This window comes from Corvus moneduloides, chromosome 8 (genome assembly GCF_009650955.1).
Source record: "Corvus moneduloides isolate bCorMon1 chromosome 8, bCorMon1.pri, whole genome shotgun sequence".
NCBI lineage: Eukaryota > Metazoa > Chordata > Aves > Passeriformes > Corvidae > Corvus > Corvus moneduloides.
In genome coordinates this window covers 9,939,410-9,959,244 of record NC_045483.1, presented here as the reverse complement: position 1 = coordinate 9,959,244, position 19,835 = coordinate 9,939,410, and the positions used below count along the sequence as shown (strand labels likewise).

The window sequence follows — 19,835 nt, the reverse complement described above, 5'->3', positions numbered from 1 at the left end:
GAGGAAGTGTGGATCCAAAATCTGCCTATTCGAAATAGAGAAAATTAATTGATTTGTAATTGGGAACACCTAGTGGAACCTGGCAGATGATCTTGTTCAACGCGTTTACTTGGACCTTAGTTTACAAACTCTAGTTTACATTAACTTACAGATTGTCCTGACCTTAAGTTCTGTTTCAAGTACCCTGTTCCCTTTCAAAAGATAAATTTTCCATAGGCCAGTGCTTATCTGCCTGGCTTCCTGGCTGACTGGGATTTAAGCTATACTGGCTTGGACGACACAAGCAGTTGAATCGTGTGAACTCACATGAGCGCTCAGCAAGAACATGGGGAATTACTGAGTTTTTATCAGAGGAAAGCAGACAAAATTTTATAAGAGGAGAAACGCAAAAGCAAAGATAATGAATCAGAAAAGGTAGTGTGTTCATTTGACTTGATGATATTGGTTTGTTAAAATTGCTTAGAATAACTTTTGGTAGTTAATGTTATTTTTTCCTTGATAGATAAAAAGGAGGAGAAAACTATATTTCACTGCTGTGTGTGGCTATCCAATCTTTTGTTAAGTGTTTGTGCCTCCAATGTGTCATATTACTGTGTTGAGTAAAAAAGGCAGAGGGATGCCTGTGTGTTTTGGTTTTAATTTTTATTGGAACAAGTTGGTGGTGGTTTTGTGAAGACATCTATTGAAAGCATAATGTACAAGAGAAAGGACTTCATGGTAGGATTTAGTTTTCTTAATTGCTCCTATTGCTCTTGAAAAGCATGCTTTTTCTGAAACATCATTCAGAGTTGTTACCGAATGATTCCACAGCACATATGAAGTGCTTAATGTGATTTGCAACACGACTGAGGATGAGATAACTGTGGAAATGTTCTCTGCTGCTTTCAGATGCAGACAGTCTATTTTTGACCTGGAGCCCAGTATCAAGCCCTGGGTTTTTGTTAGGTCAAGGGGGTGGGCACTGAAGGCCTTATCTCTTTTTTCCTTTGTTGACAACATACCCTTATCCTTCCTGGGTCCTGGGGGACTGCTTGATAATGCTGGCATTTAAAAGACCTAGATAGGAGAAGTCACAAACTTTTCTCTATTTTTAAGGATGCTCACTAAAGTCACTAGCAAGGCTCAGTGAGCTACAGGGCTGTGGGAGAACACTGCTAGTGAGACCAGGAAGCCATAGGAAACCGTGCTTCCTTAAACAAAGATCTATTAAAAGCATGAATTAGTGTTACATAAGTGTAAACAATTTGGAAGTATAAAAAATTTTATAAACATATTTATCTATTTATTGGTTTTGTTCAGTAGGTGTACTTTCAAAGTGTATTTTTGTGGTGCATTTGGGATATTTTTTAATTAAACAATTAATTCCTCTGTTTTTAAGAAGGGCCACTGCAATTACATAGTGGTTTATTTAAGGAGAAGTTATTTATGTGCATTGTTTAAAAAGATTTTTTTGTTAGATAAGCAGTAAAAACTTAATATAGGCCTTTATAAAGATAAGGCATTAAAGGAAGCTTTAGAAGGAACACATCAAATTCTGTACAAACTGTTAGAATGCAAAAAAATTGCTTTGTCTGTGCTGTAGTGTGTTAGTGGGCAGGTTCACTCACATTGTGTTAAATGATGGGTTTTGTTTAACCATTTAGTGTTTTGGCTTGATACTGCCTCCTGCCCCAAATTCTTGGATCCTGCAGTGTTGAAAGAGCAAAGCAGTTTAACTGCAGTTGCTACTGTTTGTGGGTTAATAATAAGGAATAACATAACTGAGAAACTGTATGTTTTAATTGGCTTTATTTATGTTTGTATTTAAAAAATAGAATACAATAATGTAAATAAACTGTAGCTGTGAAAATTTATGAAATCTGCAGCTATAAATAATGCACAAGAAGAAAATCCTATAAGAGGTTGTGCATTTATCACTATGGATAAAGATAGGTGGTTTTGGTAAAGTGGTAGTTTTTCCTGTTTTCAGTCTCTTACATACTATAGCAACTTCCTCTACTGCAAGGGAAGGGGCAAAGAGAAGAAACAATTCATTCAATATAGGCATTTAACTGGCAAATGGTTCCCTATCTAAAGACACATTTGCAAAATTTAAGCAGAACTTTGAAGAAGGAAGTGAAAATTCATGAACTTGTGTTAACAGCAAAATGGAATGTTCTTTGTGTGTGTTCAGACTGTATAAAATGTAATTATTAATAACCACTAAGTTGCCTCTGTCTCTTCAACTTAATTATACCATGGAAAATACATTACAGGAATATTTTCCTCATGGTAAATACAGAATACTCTTTTCAGGGCTTATGGACGTTATTTTATGCCAATTGTTTACATGCCTACCAACATGAGAAATGGTTGTGTAATTGGCAATAATGGTAAAGTACACCCAAAAAAGAAAATTAAGGTGACAAATAATATGTATTTGAACTTGTGTTAGTGAAGCCTTGCAGAAACTACTATTTAACACCTACATCTATGTAATTTTATTAGGCAACGGATGAAAACCTCGGAAAACTGAAATTCTTTCAAAATGAATTCTTAATCAGAGAAAACATGGTTATCATAGAGGCAGTTTACACAGTCCAGTAGCTCACGTATAAGGTCTTCTCTGAAATCTTCAATGTGTTAACTGCTTTGTGTCTAAATATTGTTTATCTGCAATATTAATCTGATGGACCTGGATAAACTGGTTTAAAATTGTTAGAATGAGTTTTATGAAATCTGACTCAGAGTATTTTTGTACCAAATTAAAAAAAATACTGTAAGCTGGTATTGATTGAGTTTAAAAACTAATTAGAGGAGCTGAATAGATATTTCCTTGATATCATACTTCTTGCTTATATCACTATAGATAGCTTCTCAGTATCAGGTGAAAAACAGAAGTTAAGTTGAAACTTAGTAAATTGTAGCCTAGTTATGCCCGTTTTTCCTGAAGCAACAAAGATCTTCATATCCTTCAGGAGAAATTTGTTGGTGTATCTTATTAATTACTATTACAATAAATGGTTTCTGTTGCAGTCATCCCCACAAGTGATACTCCTATATTAACTACAAACAGTCCTAGTTGTTACCTAAAAAATCTGAATCAGACAATGTGGTCACTCTTTGTCCTGGGAGTTTGTAATTCTGACCACACAGATTTGTGAAATGCTCTTATAAAAAATTATAAATTTAGCAGCATAGGCTGCTCTGAAACACTACCTAATCCTATGGATTGTAAATGTAGATTAATCCCCAGTGACTCCTAGGACTGGATGAGTAGATACAAAAGTGTTTACCTGTTAAATAGTGTACTGCGTGCTTTTTCAGTGGATTGTATGTGGTTCCTATATAGAGATCTGTGAAGTTGCCGAATGGAAGCGTCAATGCTTTTTAGTGTCATTCACCCATTTTAAAACCGTCAAAAAGGAAAAAAAGCTTAGAAGGAAAAAAAAAAAGGCAGGAAAAATGAACTGTGCTAAAGAATGAGCTTCTTTGGTCCCAGCCAGGTCCTCTTCACCTCTGCAGTTGGAAAGTTGGGATTATTTCTTTAAGCCACCTATCTTCAAGGATTTAAACAGCCAAAAATATTCTGCTTGAGTAGTAAAAATGGCTTAACATCTGTGACACATTGATGTTTTCTATGTTAAAATTTGTCATGGTGACTTTTTAAATTTTCCAAACCCCATCTTTCAGGCTCTTCATGTATCAGACAGGTAATACAAGTCAGCAGAGTGTCAGAACCATGCTGAATGTAACAGATTCCTTCCGGTGGTATTTTGCTGTCCTTCACCTGGAGTTTGCTTTCTAAAGCAATGACCCATGGGTTTTTATTTTAGCTGGAGTGAAAGCTAGAGAGGTTACTTTTTTATCAGCTCTTACTGCTGGTCTTCAATATGGTTTGAGTAAAGTGTTTCCCAGTAAATGGAGTGGCAAAGGAAACTCATAACCTTGTCGCTGTTGCAGCATTGCGTGACTGAAAACTGGAGTTGCTAAACTACAGCAAAACTTTTCAGTACTGGCACTGACCTGCTGTGTACAGCACTGGGAGCAAACCTGTGAAGGAGTTTAAGCTGCAAATTAATAACAACTCATTTGCACAATATATCAAATACCACATTGACAGGACGTGAGATTTATTTATCTTTTACGAGTACTCCAAAGCCGTTGTTAAAGTACACCTAATAGAATCAGAATGGAATTGTATTCCTTAGAAATAATTAGTTCTGGAAGAGTTCTTTATGTGTACCTTTTTACTCAGTGCATTTATATTATAGGCATATAACTAAGCAAATCATGCTGGTTTAGAACTCCTATAAATTGCCAAATTATCCAATAAGTTATACCAATAAATATATCCTGTCTTATTACCCTCAAAGAGCAGGAGGCAACATGAACTGTTCTGTTTCAGGAACATGAAAATACATTTTTTATTCCTTTTAGTATCTTCATCATACCTCTCAGTGAGATTTTACCAAAAATTAATATTTTAGAGACTCCTGTTCATCTCTCTCAGAATTTTAATTTTATGCAAAATTTCCAAAGTCAGTTGGCTTGAGGTTTTCTCTGTGTTATTCATTAGTCCCCCTGGAGCTTGAAAATTTCTGTTTTAGAATTAGCAGTTCTTTTTCTGAATCTTTGCTTCAGGATACCTCCCAGGGAATCCTCCGCATGCTCTCTGGTATCTAAGCAAAATAGGTGTTAATACCCAGTATTAAGATATGTTAAAGAACCATCAGGATTAATAAATGCTGTATTTCTGAATAAAATGGCTAAAGAAAGAATGGGAATGTTGGCTTTGTTGCACAGGAAAATTATCTCATTGCGTTCAGTTAGTGATTTCCAGCTCTCCTTTCTGACTAGCTGACATGAGACAATTTAAAGCCCAAGCCCAATTAATTCTCATCAATAGATTTTCAGTCCTAAAGATGTTATTCATGAAAATTCATTCACTTGTATTTTTGGGCTTGAGAGAAAAACAAAACAAAAATCACCTTAAAATAAGCCAACTGTCAAACCTGTGTGGATGTTGGTAACCTTGACCACTCTCATCGAGAAGTGCCCCCTAAAGACCCAATGGAATTAGTGATTTTCTTTCCTTCATAACACAACTGGGACAGAGAAGCCCCATTTTCTTTAGCGGGAATGCTTGGACGCCCTCCAGTCAACTGAGAACAAAGAGTTGTCTGTCAGGGTCTGGGGAGCCCCAACATCTGCTTTTTAAACAGGATGTGGGGAAGGCTAAAATCCTTTCCATTTGTGACGCTAACATGGCTTTGAGAACACCTGGAATTACTGGATCCAGCATTTGAATCTTATCTCTGGAGCTGATTTCTGATAGACTAAATCCGTTTAGGGGCTAAGTTTCTGTGTTGTGTGGAAGATTGGGCAGATTTTCCACTGGAGATTCTTGACTCCTAAAATCTGAACCCAGCCCTCCCGTGGAAAAATGTAAAATAATTTCAACAAATAATTTCAGGGAGACTGTTCATTCTGTTTCTAGCTTTTATTAAAAAATCCCCCAAACCCCAAAACAACCTCTAAAACAAAATAATAAACAAACAAGCAAAATCTTTTAGTAGTTTTTACTGCATTTCATTGTCCACTCAGAATTTTGTAAGCAAGCACATCAAATTTATGCCTTTGCTTTTGTTGATTGCTTTCTGTTTTAGTTGATTTAATTTGTGTGAATGTTCAGTGAAGCAGAGAATATTAAACACATAAACAGGTTGTTTAAGGAAGTTGCTTCTATGCTCAAAAGAGTGCTAAAAAGTACCTGTGCATTTTCAGTAGAGCATGAAAGTGTTTCCTCTGATCATTGTGTGGTGAAATGGCCCAAGCAGTCAGCTTTTAGCAGAATGTATTTCAACAGTTTCTAAGATAAATGGCTAGCTAATAAAAGGAAGAAATACTTTGGTAGACAATTTGTGTTTCTATACTTCTTCATATTAATTAATCAGTCTGTTTTCAACTAAATATGCTGTTGGAGAATTCTGTCAAAATTTTACATAAATAGTGCTGTTTACTTTTATTACATTTAGGATTGGTTTTTGTGTATCCTGTCAAAAAGATTTGTTGGGTATTATTTTGTTTGTTTCATTTGCAATGAGGAAACTGTAATGGGCTGCCATGCCCTAAGACTGCTAGATTTAAGGAACAGCAGTTACAAAACTTGTCTGGGAAACTTAGAAAGCTCTACTTTCTATTTCAAAGATTTTTTTTTTTAATTCAGTGGCCTAATTGCCTGCATATTAAGTAGTGTAGAATTTCTTAATATAAAAATAATCTGTTTCAGAATACATATTGTAATATATTTTACAAAACAGTTGTGATAAAAAAATGGGGTTACAGTCATCTTTATTTCTGGTAATTTAAAGTTGGCAAGAAAGCTCTCAAAGTAAACCGTTAACAACCATAATTGTAATTATATGTTTTTGAAACTAGTAAATATTAATGACTGCTTCCTGTATTCATTCCTCATCATTTATGATAGCACATAATCTTAAAAGTATATCAACTTGTGTTTGATGTTTTTAATATTGGAAAACCCCTGCAATTAAGGGGGTGATGCAGAACTTATTGAAGGGTAATTGACTGTGTTTATTCTTGTTTTGTTTTTATGGTAAATCCCAAAATTTAAGGATGCTCATGGATATTTCAGTCAGCTGAGTTTCTGCTGGTTTTCTTGAGTATGAGTCTCAGTGATGTGCTCAGAATATTAAAATCTATTTGTATTCAGCTTTGGTTACTAAAAATGAATGTTCAATTTCATCTGTTGTATAATTCTCATCTTAAAAAAAAAATCTTTAAAACCCCACAAATTACAAAAGAGTTAATGTCTCAGATGGGTTTGTTACATCCTTAGCAGAGAATACTGAAACTATAGCAAAATACTGAAACTATAGCACTGGGCATATCTACTTCATAAGTTCAAATAAAGATAATGATAAGATTATTTGAAGGATTAGTTTTAAATCTAAAAAAATAGGGAATATTTTAAATGTAAAAAGTTGGGTGCTGGAAGGAAAATCCTCATGACTGCATTGGTGTTAATCTGGCTGGTTCTGGCTGGCTCTTTCTTCTGGCAGTCTTAATGCCTTGTAATCCTTCATAATCTAAAACCAGCTATGCACTTCCTTTTATTGTGAAATAAAATATCACCTAGAGGTAAAAAGAAAAGAAAGTAACAGTTACAAACAAAAACCTCAATGTAAATAACAGATGTTTTTCTAATTACTTGGGAGAAAGTATCATAGTTGCTATAAATTTTACAATAATTTTCCATTACTATGCTGCTGACAATCTATTCAACATTTAAGGAATTTGTTTTTCTGTATTTCTGTTCTGAGAGGTTTGAGCTGCACCTACAGCTAGAAGCTGCTGTGCTGTTGGCTTGCTGGAATAAAGTACAATGAATATAACCCTAGATGTTGTCTGTTAAAGTAGGAAAATCTTATTAAAAACATGTCATTCTTTATGAATGCTCTAAAAGTAATTTTTTAATGTTAGAAACATGTTTTTAAATAATAGTAATACCTGACTTGATGTTTTGTTATCTTTTTCAGTCAAATATTTTTAAGCATATTTTTAGTAAATTTTAAGTAAATTTCTGCATATTTCTAAAAGGGATAGTATAAGAAAAGTATAGCAAATATGAAAGACCAGTGAATGGTGGTAAGCGAAAAAATTAATCTCTTGAACAAGTTATTTCATCAATATGTGAGAGTAGTTAAAATGTTTGATAATTTCTGTTTCTCTGAAGTTCATATATGCATGTTAGTACTGGCAATGAAGAAATTTTCTTGAAATCCTCAAGAAAAAGAGCTCAGAAAGTTCTGTGCTGTCCAGAGTATACAGGGAATAAATGCAAAAGCATTTTGATGTTATAATTAAATGTCAGTGTACTACAAAGATTGAATAATATAAGCTTTTCATGTCAGAAAATTCTTTGACGTGTTTGGCATTAGATTTTTGTGGGAGATATCTATAGTAGATCATTACGTAAGTATTTTTAATTACCACTAGTCCATGTAATAATACAGAAGTCAACTAATAACTATGTTTAACTATTACAGTCAGGTTAACATTGCATTTTAAAGTTTTAAAGGATATAAATTTGTTTTCCTTTGCATGTGTTTAAATATCTTGAAAGTAGTTTAGTTTTCTTTCAGTTGCGTAACTGTACTTTTCCTTTATGGAGCCATTTTTATTCTTCTAGTTTAAGGGAAAGTGTTTGCTGAACAAAAAATATCGTAGTGTGTTACCCGCATGCTTGAAAATGGACGGGAAATAAAGAGCAGTCGTGTATATTATGAAATCCCTGTCTAGACACACATAAATATATTGTACAGTGTCTTCTTTCTTTTTTTTTTTTTTTTGTTGTTTAGGAGGCTTGAAACTAACTGGATTTTTTTAAAAAATAAAGTTTATATTAGATTCCTTTCAATTTTTATATCCAAACCAATTATCAGTGCTTTCGTTTCAAGTACTTTTAAGGAACATGCAAAATAAAAATACCTGAGAATTATTTGGTGACTTCTATAAGTGCTGTAAAAAGCAGTGACTGGAATATAGGGCAGATGAAATTACAGACAGCTCAGTAATCTACCATGATACTGCAATAACTAATTAAAAATGTAATAACTAAGTGAAAGCATGAGGATGTTATGTTTCCCACGATACTGAGGACAGGAGCAGTCTGTCGATGCTAGAACAAGAGTGGCAGTTGCAGTAAACCTGCTGAGTTACCCACCCGGCCTTAGGCGTGTGGACGGCTCACCCGTAGCTCCATGGTGGCACTGATCGCGCGGCCGCCGGCGGGACCCACGGGTGTCCCACGGCCGCCTTGGAGCCAGAGCTGTCATCCTCGGTACCTCCACGGGACCGAGAGCTCCCTGTGCCATTCCCCTGCGCGCATCTGACAGCTGCGGGTGCCTCCACCTCAAAGACTTTGTTAAGGATTAGAGGGCTTTAGCGAGGGTTCTGTGGTTTCGTTGCTCCGAGCGTTGGAAAACGCAGTTGCAGCTTACACGGGTAGAGGTTACAATCCGGTTTGAAAAATGAGCTACAAGAGGTCCCCATAACAGCGTGGATTAAATAATGTGAGTTGAAGCACCAAACAGAACAAAATTAACGGTGGAAAGAACAAAGGAGAGGAATAACACTGACAAGTAAACTGGGCACACAGACTACTTCTGGAAGTACTTGGGTTGCCTTGAGACAAGAGTAAACAATTTAAGTGTTATTTGCCAATATATATTTGGCTAGTGGTAAGGCTCTGCAATATCTTGCATACTTTTAAATTTACATATTAATTAAAAATAGAACATCTCATTCCCATGTGAATGAAGTGGGATATTCCCTGAGTGCAGTTTAAAAGATCAGAATTATAATTTAAGCCATAGAAAACACAGGTGCAGAGAACAGAAATAAAATTGCACATGTTTTAGCCATTCCTTATCATGAACTGTTTAATTATCCTTCTTTGCTTGTAATTGAATATAGCCAAACCAGGCTTGTGTTTATGAACAGCAATGCGTGCTGTTTCTTACAAGATTCCTTTATGAAATTGCCATATTAACTGACACTCTTGACCAAAAGTCATTTTATTACCTTTAAGCCTGTCAGGATCAGTAGGTGATTCTTTTTTCACAGCTTGATATCAGATGAGACTAGTGTGGCACATGGAAATAGTATTTGTGCTAAGATGTAAAAGATTAAGTTTTACAGCAGAGAGTTAAGAAAGCTTGCAGCTTTTTCTTTTTAAATGAGCATGAAGAGCATTGATGTGCATCATCAATGGTAATAGTCATCTCTAAGGAAAAAGCACCTGCCAGGAAACTTCATGGGGCAGGGAAAGACTGTCTGTATTCATGCCATGGTTTTTAGTGTAAAGCCCAGTTGGAAGTAAATGAGGTTGGATGTTTTTATTGACTTCTGCACAGCAAACTGATATGTCTGATTTGTATTCCCAGTGAATAAACATCTCTATCACCAAGCCCGCCTATTGTTCTCAGCGAAGGGAGAGTGCATTACTTTAACCTGGAAGGAGGCAATGTTACCTTTGTGTGGGAAATATGTGGGTTTACTTTATCCGGTTCTGGCTGTGTTGCTGTTGCTTGGTGCATCAGTAGGATGCTGGTGGTCAGGAAGGCTGTATTTTCCAGTAGTCCGAAGACCGCTGATTTTCAACTTTCTTGACAACTGGGATTATGCGTGGCTTTCAGTGGCCTTCTCAAGCTGCTAAAATGGCCACATTCTGCTGTGATTTGCCCATCTTGGCCAATTGCAATTGGGAGTTTTCCATAACTTTCATGTGGAAAGTGTTGGACAGAAAGAAAATATGAAAGAGGGGTGAAACCCCCATAGAAACTGGTGGACCTCTGAAGTCAGTATCAGAATTGGAATCAACTCATTTATTAGTAATTAAGAATGACACTTCAGAAATAACCATCCCCCGAAACAGACTTGCCATCACAAACAAGAAAAGAAAATACCACTTTTCTTGAAGTTCACTATGTGGAAGCAAAATATAGGCTTTTATACACATTTTTCAGTTTGGGGAGGAGCTAGGTTTTTTCAGGCTAGTGTTAGGCTGGAGAGAGGTAAGAGGTCACCAAGCTGTTGGAAGAATTACTGCGGCATTGCTGCAGTTAGTGGGTTTGTCATGTTGGGGCCCTGGAATGACATTGTGGCTGGTTGATCTCTTCCAGAAACCTCTGAACTCCAAGAATAAGTTTAGAGGTGATTATAGTATGCTGTATCATTTACATAACTTATCTATCAGTAACACTTCCCTTATTGTCAAGTGTGTCTGTTTATATATATGCCTGCTGAAAGGATTGGGTTCAAAGGATAAACTCTGACAGCCATGTGGACTCTATTTGACCTTGTCAAAAGGTAAGTACCTCCTCTTTGGTTGTACTGCTTTTCATAAAAGAAAAAGCAAATGCCCGCATTAGCCAGTTCTTCTTCCTTTACACAGGCTATGTAGGACCTGTAAGAAAAAGGAGCAAGTGTGATTATAGGCCTTAAGCTTTTGATGACAATCTATTTTAGTGTTTGTTTATAAGCATTTTATGTTGTTAAAGATTTGACTCACATTTAGGATAAAGGGCTGAAATAACAAGGATTTGGGTCGCTGTCGATAGTCAGCAATGTCTGTAAGTGTGGCTTTTCACCAGTTTTCATGCCATATTAATCACAAGGTTTGAGAGCAGTGGTGGGACCTGTCTCCTCGCTATCAGTCCCCAGCCTGTGTGCTGGATGTGTCAGCACAATGCTGCTGGCAGATGGAAGAGTTGCAGTAAATATGCATAGTTATGGTTTAACTGAAAAAGCTGTGGGAAAGGAAATACATTAATCCACTGTGGCTGTTTTTGCTTTTAAATAAGCCTCTGTAATAAATTGTGAGTTTTTCCTGGACTTACCCTTTAAATTTCTAGATTCCTTTCTTGATTGGAAGAGGGAGTAGAATAAAAATTGAACTGAAGCATTAAAAACCTCTTAAAAACCAGAAGCAACTGAAAGTTAATTAGGTCGTGCATGTGGAAAGAAGTCCTCTTCCATGTGGCCTTTTTCTTGAACATGCTTCAGGAAATCTTGGTGTAGGCAGATCATAAAGTATGCACTATGTGTACAAGTGCATTGTTTGTTTAGGTGGTGTTGTAAAAGTGATGTTTAGGAAGTGCTTTAAAGCCAGAAAAGTTCACATCCCTGAATCTAGGAAGAGGTAAACTTGATGAACAATTGAGTACAAACTTGATATTTGAAAGTATACTAAATGTTTGATCTTTTAACTCTTTTAACTTTCTTCCTACATAATCAGGAATTTCACTGAAGGAGTGAATCTGATTCTCTGTCTTTGCTGTTTGCAGTTTTAGGAACATTTAGCATATAATTCCTTTGGCCAAAAAGGAGAGGACATTAAAAATTTTAAAAAACTTTTTTTTTTTTAATTCAAAAGTACTAATATAGTTTTGAAAATACTTTTGTGTCTCAGACACCTAATTTTTGTTTTGATTCTTATGTCACCATTTTGTTATTTTTTCAGTCACTACAATTTTTATATTCTAAAAGGACCTGATATGCTAAGAAGGATTTTCATGTGCCATAAAAATTTGGAGGAAAATATCTTTTCCTCTCCCATTTCTCCACCTCCACTTGTTGTAAATCACTTTTGAGGTGCATGAAAGCTTTATTCCTTACTTTTACATTGACCCCTGCCCAGTGTGGCAGCAGTGCAGGATACCACGGTGGTTGTTCCAGTGCAGGGTCTCCAGTGTCTCCATAGGGTTCTGAGGGAGGGGTTTAGGCTCCTGCTCTCTGCAGATGCCACAGCTGCTGTTATGGCATGTGGCAGCTAGTTTGCGTGTTTGATGTTGATGTGGGTGTTGCTGCAAGGGCTGGTGACGAGTAGCTGTGCACTGAGGACATGGGTAGCAGGAGCCTAAACTTTCTCTACAAAAGTGCTGTTAAAATTGAATAAAATGCCTGCTCAGAACGGGGTAGGAGCGGCAGAGGTGGGCACTGATCCAAGCCTAATGTATCTGCAAGCCGTGCCAGTTGCATTTGGTCCTTGTTGGGATGGATGAAGCTGTGGGCAGAGCTCTGTGTTGTTACATCTCAACCCATTTCTTGTGCTCAAGCCAGTTTATTTTAAGCTATCTTGAAATATCTCTATGCTGCACCATAGTGGGTAATGTATGCAAAGTCGTGCATCTCAGTGCTATCAGTTGCAAATTACTCTCCTGTCAAATGGAAACCTTGCAAGGAAAAAAGATAAATAGATGTAAATTGTGTAAGACTCAAGCTAAACAGTTGCTGACTTTTAAATATTGGTCTCTTGCTTTCCAGAAATTTTTGTGGAAGCTGGAAATATTCTAGGAAAAGGTGGCCATCTAGGGATACTGATGAATTAAGCCATGGCTTATGTGTGTTCTGTTGTGTCAGTAATCTCATATCCTCCTAAGAGCTTGTCAATCTTCTTACAAAGGTTTGATGTGAACAAAGTCAGGGCAGAAGCTGATGTAAAATATGTATTACACAGCCAAGTCATGCACAGTGAAATGGGTAAACCCACGTGCATATGTCCTGTGGGCACTTCCTCACTGGTTAAATGTTATTTTTGTCAGGTCTCTCGTGGTACTTGTATAGATGATCCATTTTGTTCACCTACTTGTGACTTTTCAACACTGAAAGCACATTGAAAAAATGCAAATATTACTAAAACAAGCCAAAACTCAGGAAAACTGTATCAGAGCTGACTTAAAAAAAAATTTACCTAAGTACTTTGTGAGCAGAATAGCTTCAAGTTCAACTCTCAAAGCAGTTTTTGTCCTTAGAAAAAAATCCTTTCCAGAGAAAAATTGCGTGTTGGCCAGCGCTAGCTCTGATGCAGATGGGGCACCTAATTCCCTTCTGAAGGAGACATTGTAGCCATGTAAAAAGGAGAAGATGCAGATGTTTTCCTTGTTCAGGTCCTCTCCTCAGTTAATGCCATACTATGCACCATGTGTGCACCATGCCATGTGGATCCTGCAATTCTCAGAAAGGCTTTCTTTAAACATACACTGCAGCATTCCAGAGCTGTGGCGACATGGATGCCCATCGCAACCTTTCTCCTTCATGCATCTTTTCTAGTGCTTGACCTATGCCAGATACATAAGTACCTTAGGAATGAAGTTTTACAGGCTAATTTCCCTTGCTGCTTGTTTTCTCATGTAAGACTTCTTTCCTTTCCTGCATGAGTTGCATTTATTTGTTGTTAGATAAAAGGTACAATTTCTTGTTCACAACCACAAGATTGCAATCTGAAGTTTCATTAATGTTTGCACAACTTTCTGCCACCATTGCGTTTTGAGATACAGAATGTGAATCTCTTCTACCCCACAAGCTGACGGATTACTTTTCTTCTTAAGTGTTCAGTTGTTCTGTGACTTGTCAAAGTGAGATACCCCAGATGTTTCCATCCTACCAGAGTAGGGAAGAAGTTTTCTTGTCCTCAAGAAAACAGACTCAAGAACAGCCTAATGTTTTGTTGGGGCAGTAAACTGTGATTCCAGCCTCTTGTCTGAGGGCCTTGTAAGCAGTGTCTCTAATGGAAATATCCACTGGCTCATGTGGAGACTGAGAGGAAGGATTATACCATGTTATTGAGTCTATTTCAGCATCAAGAAAACAAACTCATCAGCTGGGGGAACAAATTCCTCAATCTGTTGTATTTTGGAAACAACCTTCTACTGAATTATTTAAAAACTTTTTTAAAGTACCTTTTATTGCATCAGAGGATGAGAACTAAGCAGTCTTATACCAGCTGTCTTTCTGATAAATGTCCTTACACAGACTACCAGAGGCCATGACATTCCTGTTACCCCATCTTGATAATCTGAAAATCATCTGTGCTGGAGCATCTGCTCCAGGGCAGTAACATAGGAATATCAGATAAATTCTGCATTTCGTTCCCTGGTGGATACATTCTCCAGCAAGTTATACAATAAGATTGTGTGAGAAAAAGGCATTACACCAAATCCTAATTCCTAGGGATCTCTTCCCTAGGAATCAGAAAATTAGAAATATATAAATGACAGTGCGTAAAGGTATTGATGACTAGAAGAAATTGGACTGACTCTTGACATAATTATGTTATCTAAGAAAGAAATCTTACACTAATCTTCAGAAAGGCCACTGCTTAATCCCTGTACATTATATCAGAGCCCTAGGTCTGCTGCACTTCAGCTGGAGAACTTGATTCTGCCAGGTTTGTAGCAGCTTCTTGGGCTGTCCTGAAATTTGGGGCCTCATTGCATGATGGGATAAACCTTCTAAATCTGGGGATAATCTGCTGTTTTGTTTCCCAAAATACATCATCCCTCTACCATAGTTTTTCTTTCAAGTTTTACTGCTTTTTTTTAATATGAACATGTGGGAGTAGCACTATTTTTCTGATCCTACCCCAAAAGCAGCAAGAGCTGTGCATGTTTACCTGCATAGCACTGAACCTCCTTTATCTTTAGCTGAGCAAAACTGAAAGCTTGAAAGTTAGTTTGGGGGGACAAGAGATGCAGGGATCTGATGTGCAGGAGATACAGATTACCCTACACATGCAAAGGTCACACTGCCGAAAGGGCTTTTAATCTCTCAGACATCATGAAAATCTGAGAAGATGTTGTACATTAGCCTGTTGAACATAATCTTTAAACAGCCAATTTCAGTTTCCTAATGTTGGTTATCTTGGTGTATTTTAGCATGTTCATCAGAGGGCTATGAGGCTTTTAGCATTCCTCTGAAGAACTGATTATTGCTGACAAATGTGACAGAAGGTTTGTTCATCAGTAAGTGAATATTCATCGTAATGAATGACATTAAGTATGCTGATTAAATAGTAGTGGCAATCAGTAAGTTCTAATAAAATTAGCACCAAGCACCCTGTTTTTTCCCTTGATGAATCAGATCTCTGAAAACCTGTTAGAACTCAATCTCTTTCTAAAGAGTTTCCCTGATTGTTTATGAAGACGTACCTCAAGGCATCAGTGACATCTTGTCCTTGTTCACCTCCCCTCTGCTCTGTTAGTTGTCAGAAGCTCTCCAGAGCGCCAAGCATTGCTCTTCAGGGGGTTGTTCAAGTGTGCTGGAATGCAAAGTGACCTTTGCTATTAACTAATGCTATGGAGATCAGTGGAAATGCAGTAGAATATCCCAGTGGTAAATCTGGCATCCTTAATTTCAATTGCCTGTATCTTTCTAAATCTTTTGTGCAACCAGGCAAGTTTGAGCTCCATGTGGTTCAGCAGTGTAAGCTAATTCAAGAATTATGAGCAAGTGTTACTTTCCAAAGTCATCTGCAGTTCAAGCTGCATTGTCAGGAACATGGATTTTGAAGACATTTAACAGCATCAATAAGCAATTGAATGAAACAGCCTGAAATTTAATTCACTTCAAAGATTTTTTTTAACAAATTCGACATCTCACACAAGAGCTTCATATCACAAAAGTATGTGACAGTGATGCATAATGAAATGTAATGTTGTTGCACAATCCAAAGTGTTTGCCAAGGAACAGAGAACTATAATCTTCACAGAAGAGAGAGATAATAAATTGTTAATCTACTTATTGTTCCAGCTACTAATATGAGCAAACATCAGATTATTTTGAGAAGTACTGTGTATGTGAATATTTGTAATAAATAATTTCTCCCACATTACGTTCCAGGGCAAGATTATTATAATGTGCTGACTTTGGCACAGAATGTGAAATCATTTAGAAGATAAAGCCAGTGCAGAGTGTGTCAGCTTGCTTTTTAAAGCAGTGTCCCTCTATGAAAAAACACAGCAAGTATTGTGTGATCTTAACTAACGGGCTGCTTTGCAAGCATTTAAGATATTAAATTTCTGACTGGTCATTTTTTACTCTCAAATGAACCAAGCAGGGGCTTCCTGCTTGAGAGAGGCACTGGCTCTGAATCTGTTGCTGCATTGCACCTGAGATCTTTGAGTTGCTTTGGCCCTTTGGCTCAGGAGGCTGAGCTGGAGCAGCTCTTTACAGAGAAGCAGGAGTTCCTGGTGGTTTCAGCAGCATGTGCCTGAATTCCCAGGGCATCCAGCCTGGGATGGAGCCAGGAGTGGAGCCAGTGCTTCAAGTTCCTGCCTCTACAAATGCAAAACCCAGTCATACACTGCCCAGCACCTCACTAAGATCCAGCAGACCAGCCCCAAAAGCCCTGTCCAGAGACAGCTCTCCCAGGGCTTGCCAGGTTGGTGGTTGATGGTGGAGAAGCAGAAGCCCAGCCTTGCAGACTGTAGTTGTCTGGCAGCAAACCTCAGGAGACCTTCCAGGGTTGTCTTGCCCTGTACTTTTGCAAAGAGTATTTTGATTGCAAATGAATTAAGGACTCAGAGTCAGAGACAACATTTTAAAAACCATGAGTATATAGTTAAAAGAATTTATTATTTTTGGAAATAAATATAAATCTTTCTCTTGGCTTCATCAAAGTTTGGAATAACATCAGGATAGCTGTTTTTAATTGCTTTGAGTATACTAAGGAATGACATTGAGGAGATCATGGTAGTTATTTACATGGTAGATAATAATTCATTGTGTAAAATTATTAGTGTTAGTATTCATCTAGGCATGACAAGTGATACAGACTAAGCTTGGGTTCTCATGGAAATTACTTGCAAGAAGACTTGTGTTCACCCAAATAAAAAATGAGAATTAATCCAGAATAATTTATATGGTGAACTGGAGTTGGTGGGGAATGGAGTGATCATTCTGTTTTGAAAGTCAGATTTCGTATTTGTTTTCTGTGCTTAGAAAATGGATTCCAGGTAACACTGTGCACCTGGTTTAGATGCAAGATGATCTATGCATTATTTTTCATTAATTGATTATAACAAGGAAAAAAAATCTGTTTTTTCTGGGAATCTGTTTTGACTTCAAAAGCTCTATTCTATTCATTAGGCTTATAAAAAGAGTACCAAACTTGGTTTTGTTTAGTGTGGTAATTAATCATAGAGAAATGTTTCATTGTTCCCAATCTAGGCAATCCAAATTATAACCGTCACGTGACTTTATTTGTTGACTGTCAGTTTATCTGTTGACTGTAGAGGAAACCAGGGGTGATAACAAATCAAAGCTTATCTTATTTGTATTGCAGTAGGCAAATACAATAATGCAGTATTCCCAGGGAGAACTTCCTTGATTTGAAAAACCATGCAATTCATTCTTCCATCCTTTGTATTATTACAGGGCTGAACTGTAGAGTAGCTTTTCTGGGCTGAGCTGCAGTCACTGTTTAATGGAGCAGAAAAGAGCCACCACAGAGCAATTGAGTCCCGATCCTGTAAATCACTACCTTTGATCAAATTCTTGTATTTGCCCAAACCTGATCAATTAAAATCTTGTTGCCCTTTGCAACTTCCTTCAGCCTCCTACCCTAAGCCATCAGCAAGGGAGAGGTGGGCCAGGAGACTCTTTTAGGAACTTCTTCATGAATTTGTCATAGGGACATAGAGTGATGATGGCAGACGACAGGAAACTAATATGAACATAATAGGTAATAAAGGCAGTAGAGGAGATAACTGACAATACTGTGCGAAGTAGATGGCTTTGCATTTCATATCTGAATATTTCACAGGGACTTATAATTACCTGCAAGGTTAATTTGAGATGAAATAATACTGAAATTTATAAAATGTGAAGTGGTGGATATACAGTAACATATGCAGTTCTTAGTTCTCATACGCAGGTCTGAGTTCTCAAGTTCTTTCCACTATCTTCTGCAGATGGGCTTATTTTGCTTTCCAGATAATTTGCCTGATGTTTCTGGGAGGTTTCCTGATGAATTTTGGCCCTACATGTCCAATTGGGACTTCACTTTTGATGATCTGAGCAGCATGAAAAGCCTCTAAGTCTGAGGGCAGCAAGTCTCCTGTATGTTTCCATAGGCACAAAGATGGAAAGACACACTTGAGGGATACCACAAAGGTCACTGCTGCAGTGTCCATTCAAGAGCTTTATGGCTGATAGAGAAGGGTTAAATGTATTTGCCTGTTGGAGAGTAACACACAGTTGTCACTGATCATAAATTATCTAAACTGCAGGTGGTCTTTGGTAACAACAAATGCAGACTTTATGACCTATGTTCAAGCTAGTAAACACTTCTGTGCATCTCTGTGCTAGCTGGGCTAAAAATAGCCCCTAACCCCAGTGAAATCTACTTTAAGGATTTCTGTGATTGAATAACATTTGTGTTTTACTATCTGCACTGCAAGAGAGAATGAGTAAGAGGCTGTGATCAAAATAAGTAAAATCCTTTTGGAAAATAAGAAAAATTTCGGAGAGGAGTGATTACAGCAGCCATGTGTGAAGGCCGATGGCCAACACTATAAAGATGTGTTTAGATTTGTGTCTTAAAATTATGGCAGTGCTAGAAGCAAGGAAGCAATATCCCTGCAACATCTGTAAAACCTCAATCAGCAAGACTGCCATTTGCTAGGAATTGTTTCTCCATGTTTAGATTAATTTTATGCTGCAGGCTAGTTATTTTTATGTGATCATGATTCCAATTAACTATTAGAAATCTTAGGACTTCTGCATATAGTTATGAATTGTAGCTGCAAGACAAAGAAATGCAACAAATCTTAGAATAGACAAGCAGTCCTCCTTTCCTGGCACATTTCTAGAATTTGCAGTTATTTAACCTGTGCATTGTTTCAAACAGTAGCTAAGCTTAAGTGAGCAATGAACCTCTCTGCTGTAGAGCACTATTGATTTAACTTGTGGAAGGCTTACTGAAGTTTTGTGTGTACACCTCCTGCTAGTTAAGCATGTGTGCTAATTTGATATAATTAAGAAAATGCCAGTGTTGTGGTCCTGCTTTAGGTGGGTTTGCTCAATTTCTGTCTTCCCTCTCTTTCCTCACCTGTAAAAAGTACATTGCACTCAATAGTTGACAATCCAAAACAGCAAAACGTAATTAAGCAGAAGTACTAAAGCACATTGGAGTTCTTGCATAAAGAAAAGACTTTGCATATTGAAATACCAAAGGCTAATTATGGGGAGGCAAGACCAGCAGTAGAAATCTTTAATTTGGTAAATCCAGATTGAGGTGTTTTCTCAAGCTCTTAGAGTGTTGCAAGGTAGTGGGGAGCTGAACAGCAAGAATTAATTCTGTATACATTTGCATAGTACATACCAAAACCTCTACATTTTGATCTGGTTGCCAGACAGTAAGATATGATGAAGTATTTTGCCTGGAATCTGTTTTATGTCGCTGGAAAGTACCATCCCCATGCAGGAAAGGATGTTAGTGGAAGGGGTGGGATTCACTTGCATCTTTTCTTCAGCAACATGTCGAGGCT

At 37.2% G+C, this 19,835-nt stretch overlaps 1 protein-coding gene across 1 annotated transcript in view; it reads left to right on the top strand.

Annotated features, from left to right (window-relative positions):
• Window positions 1–217: 217 nt before the first annotated feature.
• RBM20 (RNA binding motif protein 20) overlaps window positions 218–19,835 on the top strand; it is an 80,285-nt gene continuing 60,667 nt past the window's right edge. Inside the window, exon 1 of the mRNA XM_032116811.1 lies at window positions 218–414. Within this exon, the coding sequence (XP_031972702.1) occupies window positions 401–414 (14 nt within the window). The 5' untranslated portion in view covers window positions 218–400. The remainder of the gene's footprint in view (window positions 415–19,835) is intronic.